The sequence below is a fragment of the Nilaparvata lugens genome, chromosome 3 (genome assembly GCF_014356525.2).
Source record: "Nilaparvata lugens isolate BPH chromosome 3, ASM1435652v1, whole genome shotgun sequence".
Taxonomy (NCBI): Eukaryota; Metazoa; Arthropoda; class Insecta; order Hemiptera; family Delphacidae; genus Nilaparvata; species Nilaparvata lugens.
In genome coordinates this window covers 27986437-28012059 of record NC_052506.1, presented here as the reverse complement: position 1 = coordinate 28012059, position 25623 = coordinate 27986437, and the positions used below count along the sequence as shown (strand labels likewise).

General features: G+C 33.3%; 1 protein-coding gene across 5 annotated transcripts in view; it reads left to right on the top strand.

The window, feature by feature from the left end:
- Window positions 1–25623, top strand: part of LOC111055449 (DNA polymerase eta) — a 101106-nt gene that overhangs the window by 41224 nt on the left and 34259 nt on the right. For all 5 annotated transcript variants that reach the window (XM_039423457.1, XM_039423460.1, XM_039423456.1 and 2 more), the window contains exon 5: window positions 3922–4091. In XM_039423457.1, coding sequence (XP_039279391.1) covers window positions 3922–4091 — 170 coding nt within the window. The remainder of the gene's footprint in view (window positions 1–3921; window positions 4092–25623) is intronic.

Below are 25623 nucleotides of genomic sequence, written 5' to 3'. Positions count from 1 at the left end.
TTGAATGAACATCTACAGGCCAGGATTAAGTTTGTGCCTTTCGCTAAACATTCAGCAGCAGTGGCGCAGTTGTGTGCCTGTGCCTTTTTAAAAGATGATAAAGAAGATAATTTTGAATAAAATTTAGAATTTAGAAATAGGCCGACACATCTAGAAAATACCTGAGTCCATACCTAATTCATGCAGGTGAACGGGCTAGAGTCAAGAAAACTTCAATTAATCTTGCCATGCCTGATTTAATAGGTTTATACTATAGAATAACACTACAATTTGAAATAATTGAAAAATACAAACAGCCTCAATAAACATTGGCAACTAAAATCGAACAACAGAAACAACAATTTCATGTTACTTTGGTGACATTCTTCATCTGATTCGGGGGCACATTACTATCCCCGATTAGATAGCAATACGTCACAAAACCAAACAATATCTGTCATCAAATAACAAGTTCATTTCAACATGGAATTACTCAAGAAAGGAAAGCCCGTTGAACCCAAGTTTCGTCGATAGTAACCCATATAACCCATTTCATAATAATTTTGAATCCCCACTTTTGATTGACATTCTCGAATGAACCTTTGTTTCACTACACTGCACTTTCGTTGGTCTGTACGTTGCTTTATCGTCGGGGTTACAGTACCTTGTTTTTGGCGGTGAGCTTTTACCGGTTGAATTTGGCTTGACGGCGACGTCCTCTTACGTCCCTAGACCTGTCGTCTGAACGGGTGTCTTGAAGCGGTGTTACATAAAGTTGCGGAACCAAAGGGGTGGTAGTACAAGAAGTTGGTTTGGGGACACACATGAACCGCTGTAAATAAATGTATTACAGCATTAATTTCTAACTCTTCCTACAATTCATCAAAAGCTAAAACAGGAGTTTATTCTGTTATTTAATTTAGATTTTATCTTGACGTTCTGATTTCATTCTCAAAATTTAACAGATTTAAAACAAATTTACTTGCCAGAGTGTCATTAATATACAATGCAACTTTATGAAAACACTCGTAATAAATTAATATAATGCTTTTAGAAAAATGAATACTTCATTAATTATGATGTTAACTTTTATGATATTTTTCGTTTGGTTTGCAAAATCAAAAATAATTTTTCATATAGTAGCTCGACTAGTATTGTAGGAAACTTGTGCGCTAGCCAACATTTATTAATATTAATTTCATGGAAAAGAAAAACTTTCTTCTTTGTCTATTAAGATTTCTATCATAAAAATTTACTAAATTATTCGAAAGCCTTAATGACATAAGAAAACAGAGTCTGAAAAATATAAAATTATAAAATGTCATAAACTCAATATGAACATAATCTTAAAAATTTCATTCCAATTTAAAGGCTATCTTCCTGACTTTCAGCAATACTCTACGATAATATATCTCCAGAAACAATAACTCAAATGTAACGTAACTGAAAACTTTCTATACTTCTTTAGAAAAAAATTATAAGTATCTTCCATCACTAATAAAATCAAAAGGATTATTCTCAATCAATATTATTAACTTGAAAAATAACAGGCTTTGTTGATAAAATCTTTTGATTGAAGTTTCACTTAATTAATTTCCCTAAATTATATTTTAACCTTAGTTTACGTACCTTAGCGGTTATTTGAAGAAACAATTATTCGTACATGAAGAAGAAACACAATTAAACCTTTCAGGACATGGCACTACTAGTAAATTTAAACTTTAATAAAAAAACTAGTTCCTACATTAATTAATTGTATAAACTTATAAACTTGCCCAAAAAAGGGGGAAACATAGTGACTACATCTTTACTCTCGTAGTGCTCCTAGCAAAGTGTCCTCCGAAACGTAATCTGGTCTCGCGGTTGGGGAATCCCCCCACTACTGTATTTAGAAACAGGTCTCCTATTGGGCGAAAGGAATCAATTTGACCAATCGTCGCGTGGCTTCTAGAGCCTTTGGACCAAATAGTAACTGCAAAATCGGTAGTTTGTTATAATTTCAATGCTTGCTGTTTTCCAACTTATCGCACTTTATGTCGCGACAAGAAGGCTAAGTTTTAGAGATAATTCCATAATCTACATTCCTCGACGACTCGGAGCCACAATTTTTAAATATCTATCATGGGAAACTCGAAGTCATGGCCGTTCATAATAGAGAGAGAAAATAATTTATTTCGCTAACTCACTTACAATAATGGCTCTAGTCTATTGCGTATTAAATTTACTATTATAACTTGGGAAAAGGCCTGAATTAAAAGGAGTGCTCGGCACAAGTTGATGATGATACCACTTCACTTTTATAGCACATTACTTCACAAAACTTCCGATCACGGATTCAAGTCAGAATGCGTGTTAAGAATTAGAATTCACAGAAAAACCTGAAATTTTGATCGCGAATTTTCCTTCACCCGAACCTGTTCGGGCGCCAGTTAAGGTTGTCTAACAAGTTTTTTAAAAACAAATTATATTCACCAAACAGCAAGTAGCAAAATAATGAATTACATTTAATTGAAAGCAAACATAGAGCACAACCAGAAGGTAGCATGTTTTCTCAAGCATATTTCACAATTTCACAACTCTCTTTTGTTAAATAATGTAGAAGCTTCATAAATTCAGAAATACGGTTACTAAACAATTTTCCACAGTCATATTTCATATTATATCAAATTTGGTTTATGCATCCCGGCACATAGATTCTATAGTGGGATGCAATACAATAGTTTAAGGAAATTAATCCAAGTATGTAAAGGACCTTCTTCCATATTGTAAATGGCTTTTTCATGTTTAATAAATGCCTCTGACATGGGTTACATGACAGAGAAAAAATAAATGAAAATCATCGCTAGGTAGCGGGTCCTGACTTGTTCCAAAGAGCAGGTATTATCTTGAAATGTTTCACATGATATGAAGCTATGAACATCTGCGTTTATTATCGAAACGTATGAAAAAAATGGTTTTTCTGTAATCTGCACACGAGTTCAATGGCCAATATTGTTGTTAAATGCTTGCTGGAGTAGTTGGACGTTGGGTGGAGTTTTACCTGGCGGTGGTGTTTTAATAGCTGAACTTATAGCTTAGCTAACTGACTAAAATTTCCAACTCATACAATACAATGGTTTTCCTGCCAGGGATTCACTATGTCCACTTATCCTGAGTGCATACAAAATAATCGCTATAATAACCACTTTGAAAGTAAGTTTCAATTAAGAACTAATTATGTATACATAATTACGTTTCAACTATGCATACTATTTCTTAGTGATTCTAATTGTTCAATTATTGACAAAATAAATTTGAATTTGATCGCAAGATGATCACAGGCCACGTTACCACTAAAAATTGCAAGATTGGAACTACACTTACGAAGCAGTGAGGGTAGTGGTTGGGGCACCACTAGCGCTGAGATGCGGCTGTGACAAATTTAGTAGTTATTTCTGCTACTCTAAGTATTTTATCAGACTTCATCAGAACTGTTAATGGTCTCATTCACACTGAATGGTCTCATTCCTCGCACCACTCACAACTTCGCAATTACTGTTGTGATAATAACATTGGTTTAGTTATAACAGTTATTGCGACTTATTTATAAGTGATAAATAGTTTATTAATTTGGAGAAGTTCTCATAGGCTTTTTCATACAAGATTCTGCACAAGAGTCATACTTAAAATAGGTAATATAGGTACTTATACTCATACTTAGGTAAAATATAGGATTCAACATTGAAAAGATTATTGTTAAAACTATAACCAACGATCATGCTGAACCGCCAAAGTTAGATCATGCTACGATTATTTCTAGAAATGTGTCTCCAGAAGTAAGTATAGAATCAATGACTAGTATTAGTCTATGATTCCATATCATTTCTACTTTTTGAATCATTGATGGATACTCCATATTCAACGCTATTTACTAATCCATAATTATTATTATGTATGTTCCAGGTGAAAGATCAGAAGGCTTGAATAGATGGTTGTATGATCTTAGAAATAAAAAATTGGACGACTTGGCTTCCAAAAAATTGGCTTTTGGAGCTTGTATTGTTGAAGAAATAAGAGCTTCTGTTTATCGAAAAACTGGGTTTCGATGTTCAGCTGGTATCGCTCATAATAAGGTACGGTTCACTTTTTACCCCTCAATATTCAAATATAGGATTTTAACATGAATTCATTCAAATCAAGTGTTTGAAAATTTCACTTGATTGTAACAGTATAATCACATTACGGTCGATACAGTTTGGTTTAATTTCAAGTTTGATCAGATTTCAAGGTCTAGCTGGAAGGATGGGATTTCCAGTTTAGGAAAAGTGTGATCTTTTTTACTTTTGCTACACTTTTTGAAGATCTATTTCATGTATCTGAACTTCCCAATCTCATTTTTCCAGCAACCACCACTCTCATCAATGTAGAAGCACAGATATAGTCTCAAAAAGAGTTTTGTAGTTGAGTCTTCCAATCTTGTCAAAATTAGTCTTATTCGACCCAGAATTAGATTTCCTTGTAGGTTTGTTCAAACCGATTTCTAATTCAGGTTCAATAATTTAATTTATCTCAAAACTGAAAATATATAAAAAATCAACATGAAAAAATTGTACCAATCAACAAACCTATACCTTCTCTTGAATCACATTTTCTTGTATGGTGGAGGGGGAACGGCGGGAAAACCAATATTAAGACATATGAGATAATGGGACACATGCATATTAAATATTTCATTGATTCAACCGGAAAACAGTTTCTATAAATCTTCTTGAATTCTCTCCTATTTCAAGTAGATTTAATTTGGATCAATCTGTTCTCATCAAAAAATTACAAAAAAACCACGCTTGGAAGATATTCCAGCATTAAGACATCAGGAAAATACATTTAAAATTTTACGGTCATAATAGTCCAGTCAAATGGTCATTTTTCAGGAAACAGCCCCAAAAGAATTTTTCTCGACGGTTCTATATGTATTTTGGGGCGCTGAATTCGAATCTGAAATTTGCTTACACGCCAGAGGGCGGCTTCACCCCCAAAACCCCCAAATTTTAAAGAAGGGGTATTTTTAAAGGGGGTTTCAAAGTTATGCAAACCTACCATTTCTACCCTATACAACTTGGCTATTTTTCTAGTACAGATAAAAAACCACACATCACGTGAAATAACAATTAATTCTGAACAGGATTCCTTAGGAATTTTCGAATTTAGTAGTGGAGGGAGGGGAATACTCCAACAAAATAGAAAATCATGTCCTACAGCCAAAATACAAATTTTTCATTATAATACCTTTTCAAGGCCTTCCTAACAAAAAATACATATTTTGGCTAAAATCATCTCACGAGGGTTATTTTCTATGAGAATCACCCACCCATTAGAAACATTTAATTTCAGTATTTCCTAGTAAGGGGGTACGTCATAAGGATACGTCAAGGATCGTCAACAGATTGATCCAAAAGTGAATTTACTCGAAGCAGGAGAAAATTCGATAAGGTTTGTACATAGAAACTTTTTTCTGGTAGAATTACTGAAATATTATTAATAGTCATAAAACTCCCTAGTGGAAGACGCTCAAAAATCGTTTTTATATTTGTGACTTCTTTTTATTTATCCACAGCTCTTCATTTTCAATGAGCACTCAGAGCTCCTCTCTTCGCTTCATTCAGTTCTCACTCTTTGCATTTTTGTCTCTGGTTCTACTTCCATTTTTCAAATTCCATTTTCTTTACTTATTTTAAAGCTATTTCTGTTGAAAATATCAACTTTATAACCTTTAAATATTAATAAGTATTTTTTAAAATTCTTTACCCTTCTCCTTATCAAGTGATTATACATATTTTACTATTCTTTTGGTGAGTCTGTGGTCTGGAGGTTTCATTATAGTCCAGTCAAATAATCGTTTTTTAGGAAACAGCCCCGAAAGAATTTTTCTCGACGGTTCTATATGTATTTTGAGGCGCTGAATTCGAATCTGAAATTTGCTGACACGCCAAAGGGCGGCTTCACCCCCAAAAACCCCTGAAATTTCGGACTTTTCAAATTTTTCCATTTAAACTCGAAAACTACGAGTTTTTTGAGAAAAATCGTTCTCTACAAAATTAAAGATAGTAAAATTTCCATTAAATTGAGTGGTCGCGCTGGATTCTACCATTTTTGTTTCTGGAGCTACGAATTTTCTAAAAAGGGGTATTTTTTAAAGAGTTTTCAAAATTATGCAAACCTATCACTTCTACCCTATACAACTTGGCTATTTTTCTAGTACAGATGAAAAACCACACATCACGTGAAATAACAATTAATTCTGAACAGGATTCCTTAGGATTTTTGAATTTAGTAGTGGTGGAGGGGAATACACCCAAAAATAGAAAATCATGTCCTACAGCCAAAATACAAATTTTTCATTAGCCTATAATACCTTTTCAAGGCCTTCCTAACAAAAAAATACGTATTTTGGCTGAAATCATCTCACGAGGGTTATTTTCTATGAGAATTACCCGTTAGAAACATTTAATTTCAGTATTTCCTAGTAAGGGGATACGTCATAAGGATACATCAAATCAAATAGCTTTTTATTCACAAAACATAATACAAATTTATAAACTTCATTTACACATTTAACAGTGAATACTCTCCACAAAGACTTGAGTCTGTGAGTGGAGAGTGAGTTCTTCCAAGTTGAGATTATTTTCTCATGTTTTGTCCATATTATAATTAAAACTATTGTAATTGAATCTACTAACATTCATCAGCAAATCAAGAATATAAATTGCACACAATGAAATTCCATACTGGTAATAAGTATATACAGACAAATATATAAATAGTAGCTTAAAGGCTATACTTAATGATTATAAATGGCAAATTCACTATGAGATCAAGTTCTGAATAAGAAGGCGGATTGAATCAGCTGCTCTGCAGCATCCCTGCCTATTTCTAATAACCATCTACTCAAATGTTGCTTGTAGGTGTTAATACTGTAATTTTCAGACTGTTTTAAATGATTGGGAACGTTTCTATATAATATAATTATGGCAGTTGTATCAAAACTTTAAACACTTATAACTTTTGACAAAATGATCAGATCTCCTCGTACTACAGCTCATTCTTCTCAGCTCGTCAAGGCGGTTCAAAATAATGTATCATAAATGTAATTTTATGAAAAAATAAAAAAATTCTCCTTTAATGTATTTTAGCCCATATTTAAATACACATAAAAATGGCTAATTTCTATATTCAAAACTGTGTATCTCGGTAACCCGGAATGATAAAGAATGATAGTTTGTCTTGATTTGAAGAACAAAATCTCCTCTTTCATGTGAGGTAAATGAATTTTGTAAAAATATAATCATGAAGTAAGATACTTTTGTTCCAAAAAATCAAGAAATTTGTGATATTTTCCTCATTTTCACAGTCTCGACAGTTTTTCGATAATAAACAGTCATGCAAGATGGATTTGAGGTAATGTAGCTTATATAGCAGTAGGATATAAATTGGGATTTGTGACCAACAGTGATGTCATACCCCCCTCCCCAATCAGCTGATCTATGACGTCACCTAACCTAACATCATGTGATCAAACTCAACCTAAAAGTACACCATGTGGTCTAACCTAACCTCAAAAATCATTTTCCCACACAAATTTCCTGTGCAACAGCCCAACCTCAAATTTGATTTCTCATTTTAAATTGGCAAGCATGCCCGCTATATCCTAACCTAAAAAAAATTCTTCTTTAGTGCAAGACATATCTACTATTGATTTTCTAGAGGTACAAGTTTGAAAGTTTCAATTACTCAACTATTGATTGTCATAGTGAAATAATCGAATCAAGTATCAAATAATAAGTTATCTTGCAAAAAGCTTATAAAACTTAGTACTTGCTTGCATGATTATTCATTCTATCCTTGTTCTTTTTGTGTGTAGACATTGTCATGGAGGATTCAAGAATAACTTTCTGTCTAGAAGCATTCACCTTGAAAGCTAAAGAGATTTTGACTATTCCAGTACATGGATAGTGGTCTGAAGAAATGTTTCCTATCACTAAAGCAAAAGCTGTACTCAGTCAACTTGGATATAAAATTGTACTAAGATTGGTTGATCCTGACTGAGGGCAACATCCAGTTTGACCTTCTATTACTAGATAATTATATGAGTGTTATATATATTGATAACATTGAAGATTTAAACAAACGCTAGTATTGGATAAAATTTGAAGAGTGAGAAGGATTAGAAACTCTTGTAGAAATTGAATAAGGAAGAACTGCAATTTGCAAAAAAGTAAGTGTCTCTACCAAAATATTTAGATCCATGTTTCAAGATAGAAAAGCAACATGTAGTTAATAAATTTCATCTTGTATTTCATTTACATAGATTTTAAAGACATTCAAAGTGTGTCACACTCAGCACATAAACTTACTATTTTACAAGTCCAAGATATCTCCTCACCTACAAAATCAATAAGTCCCTTTTTAAGTCTGGTTCAAAAGTCTAAAGAGTTGATTGTTAACTGGCAGAGTAACAACAACAACAAGAATTATCTGATTTTTTGTTTACAAAAATCAGAATAAAAAATACTAGATATTGCCTAAGCTGGGGGAGAATCATATCAACCATCTACAATTATTCTAATAGCAACAATCCGAGTTGCAAAAAATGTCACCGTAATTTGCTTGCAAATTATTGAGTGAGAAAACGTGCTTGCCGCCGAATCTCAACACATAATTACACCCCCTATTAGTTTTCATATCTTTGACAAGCTAAGCGGTGCACTTTAACCATAATTAACTGTCTCCTAATTTGATTCCAAATTATCATATAAGAAATCCCAGCAAGGGATACTTTAATTATACTTTATAAGAAAGTCCTTACATCAGAAATCTTGAATTAGACAGAACCGAGATGCAATCATTAAAATAAATTATGTAAAGTTACAAAGTACTTTTCACCCCATTATCACAATCAACACTCATTAATACCCATTCTCATTACTACTACTACCCCTTTGCTAATAGATATACCTCCACTACACCTCGCCCCTGCTGAAATGTCTTAAAAAAAGGTGTATTGCATGGAATGTCTCAATATTGTCTTAAAACTTGGTCGAAGCACTTCTCTCTCCAGCTCTAACATTTGTGTATTGATTGAGCAGAATAACTAGGACTTTGCCAGAAAGATTCCTATCAGAGTTTCAAAATAACTTTGGACTTTATCTTTGTAATATTCTACTTGTATTTTTTCTACATAAACAAAATTCAAGGTGTGTTTTACAACTCTATAGTTCTTTATCTTCTTCATTAAATTGATTTCAAATCGATAAGTGAAATATCCAAAATACCTCTTTATATTAATGCATACATACATACATACATATTTCCAATTTCTCTTTTGCAGATGTTTTCCAGACAAGGAATATGTTTTCCTAACATATTGAAAATGAATTCAAGCAAACTTAAATCACCGTTGCCCATTGTCACTCTAGCCCAAGAAGCTAGTATAAATGCGATTTTTCATGGAGCTGATTTGTATAGCTTATCTAAATTACTGCAATCCCAAATATTAGAATTTGGTGAAAATCAAGATTACAGATTCCAACGTCCAAATCATTCAACTAGCACTCTATCTAAATTGTATGCCATATGCAAAAGACTCTATATAAAAGACCTCCCTAACATAATAAAAGCTGAACACTTGACATGTGAAGATGTCACAGCATTGTATCTCAAAAATCTCAACTCAGAAGATGATTTTATATCTATATTTGATGCACAGCAACCAATAGATTTGACTAAAGGTTAAATGGTCATTTACCATCCTGCTTAGATCATCAGTGGCTATGTTTGATAAATACATTGATAACGTTCAAATGTCGAATTCTTTGACATTACATCACATATGTTCAAATATAAAAATAGTAAATATATTGATCTATTCATATTGAGAGAAATTAACCCAGAAAGATATCGCTCAATTGACAGAAAACCTGGACAGTATACTTTTGATTTCATTATGAGGAACATAATGTATTTTCACTATATTAGATACTAATAAGAACAAAAACTGTATCAATGTCTATCCACACTCAATATCTATATTGCACAATTATTAACCCTAAAAGTAGATTATCATAGCATTTTTTTTCTAGTGTAAAAAACTTATCTCAAATTACAAAAAGATACCGAAAGTTTTTGTAATTTAGTTAGAGATATGAAAATAACTTATTCATCTTATAGTTTAGCATTGAATAACTCTAGAAGAATTAGTAATAATGGATTGTACCTCCCAATTAGATTATTACATATACCACCATGCTCATAAGAGCATATTCTAGCCATGGCAAAATCTGGTATTGCAACTGTATAAAATTAACTTTTTGATTATCTCACTTGGACTCATACTTAACTCATAGGTACACACTGAATTCATCATCGTTTGTAGATCATAAATGGTGGTCTGGGCTTTTTCCATCATTCCACATGAGCTCACCTTCATCTGAACGGATTTTAGGTGACTGCTATCAAAATTTACTAACTGACATAGGGAGATTCTACTGCTTGGAGGAAGTCCAAGATCAAGCACTGTCATCTGTAAGATATACAAAAGAATCATGTAACCTATTTTGTACCAAATAAATACAATGGTTGCATTCAAAGCCACTGATCAATTCCATCATGTTTTTTTATGTTCAGTTTAAACCCTGATCACAGATTAGTGATCACAGAATGAACTACAGAATGGAAACTCGGATAGTATCCTGACACCAAAATCTGCCATCTTGAAAGAAAATGCAGTAATATAATATAGCTATATATATATACTGCTATAATATAGCAGTAATTGTAATTTCTAACAAGCTGATGCAGTCACCTGTTGTGGTCCTGGTGCACTCAAGTCTTGGTTAGATTGATACCTTCCATTCTGTATGCATTGTGTTGCTGCAAGGTTGCTCATAATTCATGACTAACAGTTGCTTCATCTGCTGCTTAATATATTTGTAAACAAAACTAGGACCTAACCTATTTAATTGTATAATCAATTAAAATAGAAAACCAACAAGTGATTGGAGTTGTTTTGAATGCTTTGTAAGATATTTTAAATGTTATTGAATTTAATATGTAATCATGCATTTCTCTGCTCCCAAATAAATAATAATTATTTGTAAACAAATCATTGTCCATTATTAAATTAATATCAAACAATTATTTGTCCATTATTTGTAAACAACCTTGTATTCAGCCTTGTCTGTTTACATTCAGCTACTCTACATTCTTTTTCATTGGTTGGAAAAGTATGATGAGCTGATCAGTAAACGAACTGGATATGACCTTTTTTCTTATGAGTTAGACCAAAGACCATGAAGAGGTATAAACCCACAATGGTTGAGTTCAAAGCCCCTGATCGATTCCATTGTGTTTTTTTTACATTCAGTAAAAAACCTGATCACGGATTAGTGATCACAGCTGAACCACAGAATGGAAAGTTGGCAAGTATCCTGACGCCAAAATCCGCCATCTTGAAAGAAAGTGTAGCATTGTAACATAGCGGCAGTTTTAATTTCTAACAAGATGATGCAGTCATGTGTTGTGGTATTGCTGCACTCAAGTCTTGGTTAGATTGATACCTTCCATTCTGTATGTATTCTGTGGCTGAACGGTTGCTCATGAGTCATGACTGACAGATGTTTTCTTTGCTGCTTATTTTGTAAACAAAACTAGAACCTAACCTATCTCATTGTATAATCAATTGGAATGAAAACCATCAAGTGATTGGAGTTGTTAAAAATGCTTTAGATAATATTTTAAATGTTATTGATTTTATGTAATCATGCATTTCTGTGCTCCCAAATACATTATAATGGAGTCCATTATAATTGTAAACAATCTCCTATTCAGCCATGTCTGTTTATGTTCAGCTACTCTATGTTCTTTTCCATTGGTTAGAAAAGTATGAGTTGATCAGTGAATGAACCGGATATGACTTTTTTACTTTCCTTGCCCTATTACCATAGGTAAGGAAAGTATTGCTTTCTGAAAAAAATTAAGGTACCCCAATTTCTAAATTTCTATTTTCTCATCAGTTTGACCAAAGACCTTGAAGAGGTATAAACTCACAATGCCTATGCCTTCCCATTGCTAGCTCTTACTTGAAATTAAAGGCTGCCATTGAGGTATTTTAGCACAAGATATTATATTATATATAAATATTATTGTAATATTATAGATTACAAAAATATTTAAGATCTTTAGTATGTAATAATCTTTCAGGTTGTCCCCTCAATGGCTGATTCCAATTCAAACTATACTAGCACTGCATGTTAGTCTATGCATCGTTCAATGACCAAATAGTGCTTCGTTCAGAGTCACATACACTCATCGGTCTCATCGTTCACTCACTGATCAGTGGCTCTGAACTCAACCATTGTCTATACCTTCCCAATGCTAGCTCTCACTTGAAATTAAAGGCTCCCATTGTGGTATTTTAGGGTGATATATTATATAATATATATTTTTTCAATATTATAGATTACAAAATTCTTCAAGATCTTTAGTATGTAATAATCTTCCAGTTTGTCCCCTCAATGGCTGATTTCAATTCCAAGTATACTAGCGCTGCATGTGAGTCCATGCATTGTTCAACGACCAAACAGTGCTTCGTTCAGAGCCACGTTAACTCACCGATCAGTGGCTTTGAACTCAACCAATAACTTTCAGATGTCAGCTGAAGAATTGGTTAAGTCAATAACTGTAGAAACAGCATCCTATACACTATCACACCTAAGCAAACTAATACCAGACAAAAAATATCATATGGTAAGTGCTGCAGATCTTAAAACAAAATATGGTAATAGAATTCCAGTGAAACTTCTTGATAATCACAACAGATTGTTTGTATTACCAGAATGCTACTTCAATGTAAAAACATTTATCAAAGAAAAATCTCAACATGTCTGGTTATTTGATGTTTGTTCAACTATATGGTAGAACATTCAACATTGAAATATTTGAAACCGACAAAAATAAAACAATGCACAGATACTGCAAATATATTGTTCAATGTTCAAGAAAGTAATGGCACCATTGTGTGATAAACTTATATTCAAAATAAATATCGACAGACTATGGTTTGAAATAGAATTGGAATTATTAAAAGATCATTTCATGTGTGTTGAAACTATTGTAAAATCAAATGGTAAAACATTTTTCTTCATTTCATCTCTTCTAATAGGTGCATAATTGGCTAAAAATTTTAACAATAAAAATCAAAACCTGTGTGTGTGTGTGTGAAACTATCTTACTGTTTAGAAAAACTAGATCCATTAACCACACACACACACACTATGTCTATACTAGTAGTAATAATGCACATGTTATATCTCAATCTTGTACTTTGATTAATACTTATACTGTTAATATTGTTCTATACAGGGTGGGTGAAAAGTCCAAGAACAACTTGATGTCTCATACACAAAGATAATTTGACAGTGGGTGTGATTGGGGATACTACTCAAATTGAAAAAGCTATTTTATAATGACTTTAAAAATCTGGTCCACCATCTTGGATCTGCCATATTGAATGCAACTTCATTTTTTTAAATAGGATGGTGGTCGTGTGATACATGATTTAGATATGGCATTTGAAGAAGAAATGAATGGTGGAAACTAAATATTCACATTATTAATCAATACTATTCTAAGCAGAAAAGAGAGAAAAAAGTCTAAGAATGGCTTAGTATCTCTTAAAAAAAAGTGATTCCAAGGTGGGTGAGATTAGTGATATTACTTGAATTGAAAATACTACTTTACTATGACTTTAAAAATCTGGTCTGCCATCTTGGATCTGCCATTTTAAATGCAACTTTATTTTTTTAATTAGGAAGGTGGTCATGTGATACATGATTTTGATATGGAATTTCAAGGAAAAATGAATGGCAAAAACCGCACATTGATATCACAAACTGTTCAGAAAATATTCACATTATCAATCAGTACCATGCAAATCAGAAATGAAATACATGAGTGGTATTGATTAATAATGTGAATATCTTCTAAACGGTTTGAGATATCGATGTGTGGTTTTTGCCATTCATTTTTTCTTGAAATTCCGTATTGAAATCATGTGTCACATGACCATGTTCCTATTTAAAAAAAATAATTTGCATTTAAAATTGGTGGATCCAAGATGGTGGACCAGATTTTTAAAGTCATAGTAAAGTAGTATTTTCAATTCGAGTAACATCCCCAATCACACCCACCTTGGAATTACTTCTTTTTATGAGATACTAAGTCATTCCCAGACTTTTTTCTCTCTTTTCTGCTTTGAATAGTATTGATTAATAATGTGAATATTTCTGAATCGGTTTGAGATATTGATATGCGGTTTCTGCCATTCCTTTTTTCTTGAAATTCCCTATCGAAATCATGTATTGCATGACCACCTTCCTATTTAAAAAAATGAAGTTTTATTCAATATGGCGGATCCAAGATGGCAGACCAGATTTTTAAAGTCATTGTAAAGTAGTTTTTCAATTTGAGAAGGATCCCCAATCACACCCACTGTCAAATTACCTTTGTGTATGAGATATTAAGTAGTTCTCGGACTTTTCACCCACTCTGTATGTGTCAAATCAATTACATCAACAATAGTAGAAGGAAAATGAGAGAGATAAACCACAATGACGTCACGATCCCCTACCCCCCACCCCCAGCGTCGTCACCAACCCCTCCCCCACTCACCCCCCTTTTGCTGAGTTGTGAAGTCACAAATCAGCTGATCCATGACGTCATTAATAAGCTGATCAGTGATGTCACTTGACCCCCAAATTTCCCACCACCAAATTTTGTCTCTCTCTTTGTGTAGCACGTTTGTGTGAATTATATTCAGTAAACTCAGACCAGTCTCTCTCTCTCTCGACAAAGTAAGAGTCGTCTTATTGATTTTTTGCTGCTAAGTGACTCTTTGACCCAGTCTCTCTCGACAGAATAAAGTGACATTGATTTTTTGCTGGTGAGTAGTAGTAGTTTTTATGTGTTGCACTTCGTTTTAATAAATTTCTATCATTAAAAATGAAAAGACAATTAGATTTTGGCTTTATAGCATTCTTAGTTTATTATCAAATGGTCATTTTTTTCTTCAAACAACATGCGTTGTTTTCAGAAAAAACATGAGAGAAGAAAATAGTGAGAGAAAAAAAGAAATTGCCAAAGAAAATAAAATTACATGGAAAAACCGTTACCAAGACAAAAATGGATTTTATATTGTTGATGTTCAATGAGTAGTTCCACTCAACCATGCAACTGGCACCCATATCAATCATAGATCTGGCAGTTCAAATCATAGACAGCAGGACCTACATGATGATGAATATGGTTACACATCCGAGCAAGAATGGCAGTGGTATCCAATACCTAGTCCACCAGCCTGAGAGCGCCAATCAGATGTGTGGTATCCATTAACAGAGGCAGGCTATCCCAATTGGGATTTACTATTAAACAGAAACTCCAACCCCGACAACCAAACACCATTATGTACGTGGCCTGGATGAAGGATTTTCCATCACCATCATAATCATCATGTAATTAAACTAATATACCAATATTATAATCTCACTTTATATAAAATACACACACTCACACACACTCTCTCTCTCCACCTCCTTCTACTCACCTACTACTATAACTACTTTCATTCACTGAATAGCTGGTTCGATAAATAAAAAGACAATAAGATTTGGCTTTATAACCTTTTTGGTTTTATTAGCAACACAAAGTTACACAATTTTCATTTTTTTTTTAATCACATAGTTTGTGTTTTTCAATCTTTCTCAAATCACATTATATTAAATTTAAATAATCTCAAAGTTCTCTTATTTTAATAATCTTCTTCTTCTTCTTCTTTATTACTGTTTTTCTTCTTCTTTGATCATGTCAATTAGACTGGTTGAACTGTTCCGGTCAAGGGTCGATACTCCTTAATTACATTGTAGATCATGAGATAATAGGCACATGTAGATTCTGGTATATTTTCATTTGCTTCAAAATCAACTCTTATGTCCACACTCCCGGTTTTCAGCATTTCTGTCTGTTGTGAACAATCAAAAACAAATAACGACCAGAACAGATTCGGGATTCATTTTTTAATTTACTCATAGAAGAGACAAATTATCAAGGTAAATCCAGTGGTTGGTCATTACAAAATATTGATGGTTTGATGCTAAGAATAATTAAATACAGACCATTGAAAGATCAAGAAGGGTCTTCATATATTGAGCTACCCAAGAGTATATTGTCTGAACATTGTATTACAAACCCACAGAATCGAACAGATTCTAAATGTTTCATGTATGTGATACTAGCGCGACACATTAAAGTTGTAAATATCGTGTTGATAATTGTTATTATCGTTTGTTACACGACAATCAACTATATAATTTCAATAACATTGATTTTCCAACCCCAATTTGTCAACTAGATAGATTCAAAAAGGATAACCCAACAGTTTCTGTTAATGTGTACAGAATTGACGATAAAAATCTAATTTATCTGTGTCAAATTAGCAAAACAACTAGACAAGACCACTTTGATTTATTACTGCTTGTTGAAAAAGCAGACGACGAGGAGGAGGAGGGCCGGAGTGAGGGGAATGAGGAGGAGGGGGCAACTGATGTCAATGTAGCTACATGTAAAGTAGAAACCTAGAAACCAAAACTCACTATTGTTTAATATTGTTAATTTTGAAAAACTTATTAGGAAACAACTAACTAAACATAACAGAAAAATAATTATCTGTTGACGATGTTTTACTTATTATACCCATAGTCTAGATGGAGAAAGACGAATGAAAGAATATGAAGAATATTGTTCTCAACAAAAAGTTACGAGAGTTACTATGCCTAAAATGCAAGAGGATGGATCACCACCAGTTTTAGAATTTAAAAACCCATTAAGAAAATATAAACTGTCCCTAATCTGTTATGCTGATTTTGAATGTCTTCTCGTTAAACCACCACCAAACTCTGAGTCTGATGATGATGATGATGATGATGGTGATAATGGAGAAGCCGAGGCAATGGGTGAAATCGATAACACTGCTAGGAGGAGGTTAAAGAGAGGGAATCAAGCAACAAAAACTAAACATAATCATGTTGTAATGTCTTAGGCCTCTTTCACATGATAGGAGACGTGCAACTTGAACACTGAACAGTGTTCTCGTTTTTTTGTCGAAGTACATTGAGTCAAATCGTGTCTTTCACATGGTGACTCCTATCCAGGAACCTCGTTTTGTCACGTCTTTTCCCCTCGAGGCAAGCAGAGGCAAGATCTAACAACTATGCCGACGTTTGCTCAAAGTATGACTCATCACTTTTTCTCAAAGTCTAACTTCCTTAAAAATATAGATAGAAGATTTCTGATTTCGGATTTGGATTCAGCGACCCCAAATTCTTTAAAGCGTAAGTCCCGTTTTCGAAAATATCCGAAAACAAGGAAGTTATGGCTGTTTTTAATAAAGCTTTCTATTATCATATAATTATACGGTAAAACGAACAGGTACTGTACTATACAGTACGTAAGTACTGTAGCTATTATAATACAACTTACACTGTATTCGTGTAGGAATTTGGTAGGTTATTTATCTTGATTTCTGAAATACCCCAAAATAAGGGAGTAAGATAACTTTGAAAAACCAAAGTTCTCCTGCCGATTGAAGAAACATTAAAAATTAGTCTAAGGCATATTATGTCTTAGAATAAAAACGTGTAACAAATATCAGATCACTATTCAAGCTATCAAGCTTTTCATAAATTTATTTGTCTCCTCATGGCAGAAGGTTTGCGCCCAACGTTTCACTATGATTAATCGCCCAACATTCTATGATTAAATTGTGATAGAGAACATTATCGTATTGATCTTCTAAATCCAGTTACATGTACATAGATTTTCGTAAAATTGATTTTTTACCGTTCCTATGAATTCTAAGAATTCTATGAATTGTTTATACAGGTTCATCACAGGCCAGGCTGGTCTGAGCTATTCATGACTTTTTTTTCACTATGCATTATCAACTCAGCAGTTCTAATACACAGACATCACTACTTGGAATGCCATGACATTTTCTATTCTTTCAATTCCTATTATTACCATAGATCGATTCAGATCAGCACAATGTTTATTCTGTATGTTCATAATAGATTTTCTGATTGTAAAAAGAAATAGTCAATAATTGCTGGGAATTTAAAGTGATATTCAATGATTTGAACCTGATAAATTGGATTGTGAATGACAATTGAAATTCAGTGAATTTTACTGTACAACATTCCTTTTCCTCCTATTTTATTGGTGATGAGTGGAGATGATTTATGATTTCATATTTGGATTCATCTTTTCATAGTTCAATATTTTTTTGGAAAACTAGAACTTTTAAAAATTAAAATGTTTATGTATAACTTCTCAGGTGTTCAAAAACTTCTTAAAACCTTTGCCTGTCCCTTTGTGAGGCAGGAGTATTATTATCTTAGTACGTACTATATAATCATATGATAATGGAAAGCTATATTAAAAACAGCTATAACTCCCTGTTTTCGGGTATTTTTGAAAATGGGACTTACGCTTTAAAGAATTTGGGGTCGCTGAATCCAAATCCGAAATCAGAAATCTTCTATCTATATTTTTAAGGAAGTTAGACTTTGAGAAAAAGTGATGAGTCATAACTTTGAGCAAACGGCGGCGTAGTTGTTAGATCTGTCGGCTTATTCGTAAGATCCCCATGTGAAAGTACAGGAGGGCTGCAAAATATGAAATATGATCTTCAGTAATATGATATTCCAGGAGCGAGGTCTCTGCCCGTGTGAAACTGGCCTTACTGTTTGTACTTTGTTAGAGATGAAACTCAAATACTGGACAGCTTGCCTCTATCACAAAAATTACCATCACATCCTATACTCTATAGAGGTGAAAATGCTGCCATACATTTTCTAACCACTTCAACTGAATATGCTACCCAGGTTGTAGAATCGATAGATGAACATAATATTGGAATGTTTCCATTAACTAGAGAACAAGAGCAAATGTATTCTGATGCAAAATTTTGTGATGCATGCGAAAAGCCTTTCGAAAATGATAAAGTGCCATTGCCATCTTACTGGATACTACAGGACTGCTCTTTGCAATGCATGTAACTTACAAAGACAACGTCAAACATACATCACAGTATTTCTACACGATTCAGCATCTTATGATACCCACCTAATTGTCTCAGCACTCGGTTCCATTTGTAGTAATAATTTTGATAAATTACAAGTAATTCCTCAGATAAGTGAAAAGTATATATCATTTACTATACAATTGTCCAATCGACTCCATCTCAGATTTCTTGATTAGTACAAATTTTTACCCGATAGTTTGGATTCGTTAACTTCCAATCTGCTACAGCCTGCTGGGCTGTCACCAACTATTAAGCAAATAGCTTGTATTCTCAAACATACATTGAAACATTTCGATCATCAAAGTTTACATCTTGTATCACGTAAAGGAGTTTTCCCATACAAATATTGTGATTCTTGGGCTGAAATGAATGATGAAAGTTTACCACCTATAGAAGAATTTTACAGTTCTCTTTGTGATAGTATAAAAAATGCAGACGATTATCAGCATGCACATAAGGTTTGGAAACACTTCAATTGTCACACACTTGGTCAATACAGTGACTTATATTTGAAAACAGATGTCCTACTCCTAGCTGACATAATGGAATCTTTTCGCAACATTAGTCTTGAAATTTTCAAACTTGACCCAGTTCTCTATTTTACACTGCCTGGCTTTTCTTTTGACGCTATGCTTAAATATACTAAAAGTGAGTTGGAACTTTTGACAGATTACTCAATGTACGTGTTTTTCCAATCCTCTATCAGGGGCGGAATAGTTACATGTGTTCACAGACATGCAATTGCAAATAATCACTATACTGGAGCACCTTATAATACCGAAAAACCCAACAGTTTTCTAGTTTTTTTTTATGTGAACAATTTATATGGTTTTTCAATGTCAAAAAATTTGCCATTTAAAAGTTTTGCTTGGATGAGTCAACACGAAATAGACAATGCTGTTGCCAACATGAAAAATTGGAGCGAAGACCAAACAGTAGGCTATCTATTGGAAGTCTACATTGAATATCCAGTAGAATTACACGACACACACAATGATTTCCCCTTTCTGGCAAGAAATCAAAAAGTTCACCCATCCAATCAGACTCGTCTCATAACATCACTTACAAATCACACAAATTATGTATGTTACTATTGAAACAGGTGATAGAACACAGATTGAAATTGACAAACATTCGTAGAGGCATTTCTTTTGAACAAAGCAAATTTCTAGAACCATACATAAGTTTAAACACACAGCTAAGACAACAGTCTAAGAATAAATTTCAAAAAAAATTCCACAAATTACTCAACAATGTTATTTTCGGTTGATCTTGTATGAATTTATGGAAACAAATAGTTTAAAGTTAATTAATAATAAGAAAATGCTATTGAAATATATTGCTCGCCCTTCATTCAAAGAATGATTGATTTTTGGGAAAAACATTTATGCACTATAACTCTACACAAAGAGAATATTTTGCAAAACAACCCTATTTACATTGGTTTTATGGTTTTAGATTTGAGTAAAATAGTAATGTATTCATTCCATTATGATGTAATTAAAAAGATATATGTTCCCCATGCCAAACTCTTGTATCAGGATACAGACAGTCTGTTTTAGCTGTTGAAAACTGAAGATCTGTAGCATGACATGTGCACAAATGAAGATTTAAAATATTGGCTAGACACATCAGATTATCCATGTTATTCCACACATAACCGTATGGTTGTTGGTAAGATGAAAGATGAATTTGCTTCTAAGGCTCCTTTTCAATTTCTAGGTTTATGATCAAAACTTTGGGCATGTAGATTGTATAGCGAAATTAATCAGCAACACCAGCAACAACAACAACAGCATTTTGATGAAGAAACAGAAGATAAATTAAAGATTGAAAGTAAAGTAGGACTAATTAAAAAGGCTAAAGGGGTAAACCGATGTATATTGTCACACGAATTAACAGCTCAACATCCAAAGTCTAATCAATACATTTCATTACAAGACTATTTAAATTGTCTATTCAAAGGTAAAGAAGTGTACAGAAGACAGAATTTGATTAGATCAAAAAAACATAAAGTAATAACAATTTGCCAAAATAGAAAGGCACTTAGTTGTCAAGATGAAAAAAGGTATATTTGTAGTGATAACATTAGAACATTAGCTTTAGGTCACTGTAGGATTCCACTATTAACAGATAAGATAGATAGATAGATAGATAAAGAATTCATTTTTTACTTCAAAAAACAATACAAGATAAGATAAAATTAAATACAATATCATTCATCAACAATCAATACCATAGTTCATAATAATCCAAAAATTCTTAGGCATAGCCAAAGCCGTCAGCCGGAGTTGATAGTTATTTAATCTATATCTCATCCTTATCTTCTAGTTTTTGTCAAAATTCTCACAGTAGGCTACAGAGTGAATGGGCTGCACAATGTCATGCAATAGCACTCAATAAACTTCATAGGGCAACTGGGAAGTTAGCACTAAATATCAGTCACTCATAGCACAGTAGTAGATCTATGCTTGGAATCTTATCATTTTCAGTTCATTTGAGAAACCTGAATCATTATTATAGGCCTAGAGATGAACTACACATTGATGCAAAGTAAATTATTCTTACTTATTAATTGAACATACAAATAATTCTTTATGAAAAGAAGTGATACAATGATAATTTGAACTTATTTGAAAAATAAATAATCATCTTCAATAATGAACTGATGAACTCAATCATACATGTCCAGATCTATATGTACAGTTTTTCGGTTTGGGAACAATATTTACAATGACATATTTATTTTCTATTATCCACAAGTATTATTATAGTACAGCTATTTTTAGAAATTAAATTCATCCACAAGGAGCTTTCTATATCTCAATGTTACATTCACATATCCTGCTAGACTTTTCAAGTTTTTACCATTTAAATACTCTTGAACCATTTCATCCGTTATCTCTGAGCTTCCAAACCATTTTACTCAGTACTCTGATAGCACCTTACATTTTCCTATAAAATGATAAATGTCTTCAATTTCTTGACTATTACATAGTGAACAAATATAGCTGTTTTCCCCCCTATCTACTCTAAAATTCAAGGGCAATAATGACCCTCTCACTCTGAAAACTATGTTAATCATCCTTCTTTTATTTGAGTCATTCAAAAAATCTTTCATAAATGCATTATTGGTTCTTTACATATAATATATTTGATGAAACTGAGAATTTGAAGCTTTCTCCCACCAAGTTCCCAGTACAGTACAGCGAATTTTATCAATTATATTGTCACACATCATCCCCCACCAATCTGGCTGAGTTATAAGGTCCACCCATCCCTCATTAAATTGATTAAATAATTGTTTCCATTTACTACACCAGCCACTATTACTCTGTACCACTAAGCTTGTTAATATTTTAGGGAATCTATGGTCAGGTAATGCAAGTGCTTTTAATATGTATTTGAAATGCATTTTTAGGGTCTGTAGCTACATAATATCCCTCCCACTTTCTAAATATAGAATATAGTTGGGCGTATTCTGCGGTAACCCGAACATTTGTTTCATGAAAAATCTATTGAAACATTCTACATCCTCCCTATGTTGATACCCCCACACCTGACCAGCATATGTGATAGTTGTTCTATTCACTGTCTCAAAAACTTTCCACTTAGTGGATAACAGTACATCTTTGCTGCCTATAAACTTCTACCATAAACTATTAATACTGTATCTTGCTGATGTTAGCTTACTTGAAAAATGTTTGCTGAGGGACAAAGTGGGAGTGAATGTAACCCCTAGATATTTATACTCATTTACAATTTGAATGGGATCCTCACCATAGTACCATTTTTCATTTTGACTCAATCTACCTCTTTTCCTAAAAAACATAATCTAAAGGTGTGTACAGACTTTCGCTCTGCTCCTCAACCGAACGTCACTCCATCTTGATTGATGATTGACCGGCAAGCAAGAGCGGTTCGACCAGGGAACGCGAGAAGATCTAACATCTTCCGTAACATTCATGATGGGTGCATGGGCGGAGCGACTGTGGTTCGATGGTGGTATGAGGGCGGTACGAGGGAGGAGCGTGCTCGGTGCGGGTTGGAAGCGCGAATATGTGTACGCAGCTTTAGATTTATCTTTGTTTAATACTAAGAAGTCATTGAAAACAGTACTGTTGCAGCCTATTCATCATACTTTGTAACTCCCTAATATTATCAGAAAATATCACATATCATCTGCATAAAGAAGGGAATTAATTTTAGAGTTCCCCACCCTCAATCCTCCACCTACACATTCACAAATATCATGCGTGAAAATCGAGAACAAAATTGGAGAGAGTAGGCAGACCTGTTTTAATCCGCTCTCAAATCTAATACTCCTTGTTAACCTGTTTTCACACCATACAGAGGAGGACGCATTTCTATATAAAGCTCTAATCATTCCTATGAATTTACTGGAGATTCCTATCTCAAGAAGTCTATAGAACAGTGCTTCTCTGTCTATAAAGTTATAAGCAGCTAGGAAGTCAATGAAAAAACACTATATTTTTTACGCTGTACAGTAGTGAAATATTTTATCAAGCTATGCAGGACAAAAATGTTATCTATGGCAGAATACCCTACTCTAAAACCCACCTGATTCTCGGAGATAATTTTTCTCATTGTAACCCAATCCTCCATCTTTTTAATAGTATTCCTACAAATACTTTATAAATGGAATTTGTGAACAATATGGCTCTATAGTTATTAGGATTCTTGGTATCACCTTTTTTATGTAAGGGAAATATTATTGATTTATTAAAAGACTCAGGGGATGTACACTCATCATAAGTTCTGTTGAAAAATACATACAACAATTCCTTGAATTCTAATGGTGCTTTTTTGTAAAATTCAGGAGGGATCCTATCCTCTCCTGGCGTTTTTCCATTTTTAAGCCTTTTCAGGGATATATCTATCTCATCATAACTAATTATCCTATCAACCGCATCACTATTGATAAGTGGTTCAGCATACATTATTGGTCCACTTGATCTTTCAGGTGTTTTATAACCATTTAAAATGATATATCCACTCATCTGCACTAATATTAGGATTTTTTTTGACTGAATTCCTTTCAGTTTGTGTACTATCTCCCAAAACATTTAAGAATCTTTAACAGTGGCAAGTTTATTTTTCAAATCTTTCCAGTAATATTCCTTTTTAGTTTTACATAAAGCCTTATATTCTTTTGTTATTTGCTCATAGTCATCTCTAATGTCTACGGAATTAGTTTTCTGGAATAATCTAAGAAATGAGAACATGCATGCTCTCATATTCTCACATTCTCTTTCATACCAGTCGTTCTTTTTAAATGTATTCCTCATTGATTTGGGGACATTTTTGAAATTAGCTGTGTTGTAAATGAGTTGCCTCAACATACTGCTGGCCTCATTGATGCTGTCAGGGAGATTATTTGACATTCCTACAATTAGCAGCCAGCTTTTCCATAAAGCCAGTATTATTTAGACAACTCACTGATAACTTTGGAGCAAGTGGCATCAAATTATTTTTGTTATCATTACGATAATCACTCAATAGACAAATGCATATTGGCAAGTGGTCAGAGAAACTTACAGGTATAACATTCAGTTTTTTTACTAAATTCAAGCATTCCAAACTTACACAGCATATATCAATAACTGATGCCCCTCTACTTCCTATGAATGTGAGCTCCCCCGCCTCATCACCTATAGTTCTACCATTTAAAATAGCCAAATTAAACTCTTCACAGAAATTCACTAACTTTTTCCCCTTCCTATTAACAGTTTTATCCTTAGTGTTACCATCATGAGATATTAATATTTGAGAGATTTAACGTTAACTCTAAAGGTACATTCTGAGATTCTCCTACTCGCCTATTCATATCTCCCACAAGAATAATGTTATCTGTATTATCTAGTGTCAACATAAAATCATACAACACACAGTAATCCCATTCCCATTCCTTGTCTGACCCACCACTCAGATAAACTGGTACAATCATCACATTTTTATCAGATAATATAACTACATTTCTACCATTTAAATTTTCTATTTCATGTTTTAACCCATTTCTAACTGCTATTAATTGGCCCTTCTCTGGCCTTCTATACCTTGAATCCCTTATCGCAAAATCCCAAACATAATCATATCCTTCAAGGATACTTTTCAAAGAAAAAATGATCTCCGTTCTCTACAAATGTTTCTAATAAAATGAAACAATCATAATCTCTTAAGAAATTGAAAAAAATCGAAAAGAAACTTACCAAACAGCCCACATACATTATAAACTAAAAAATCTATCTCACTTTTCATCTTTATTTTCTGACTGATGGCATTGGCTCAGTGTCCTTGATCACTCCCAGCTTCACTATGACATTGATCAGCTCCCTTCAGCACATTGACGACTGCATCTGCATCCTCTACGAGAACATCACATAATTTTTCCTCCCTGTCCTGGTTCCCTGATTTCAATGTTCCTTCTCCATCAATTTCAAATGAGACGTTGCGGA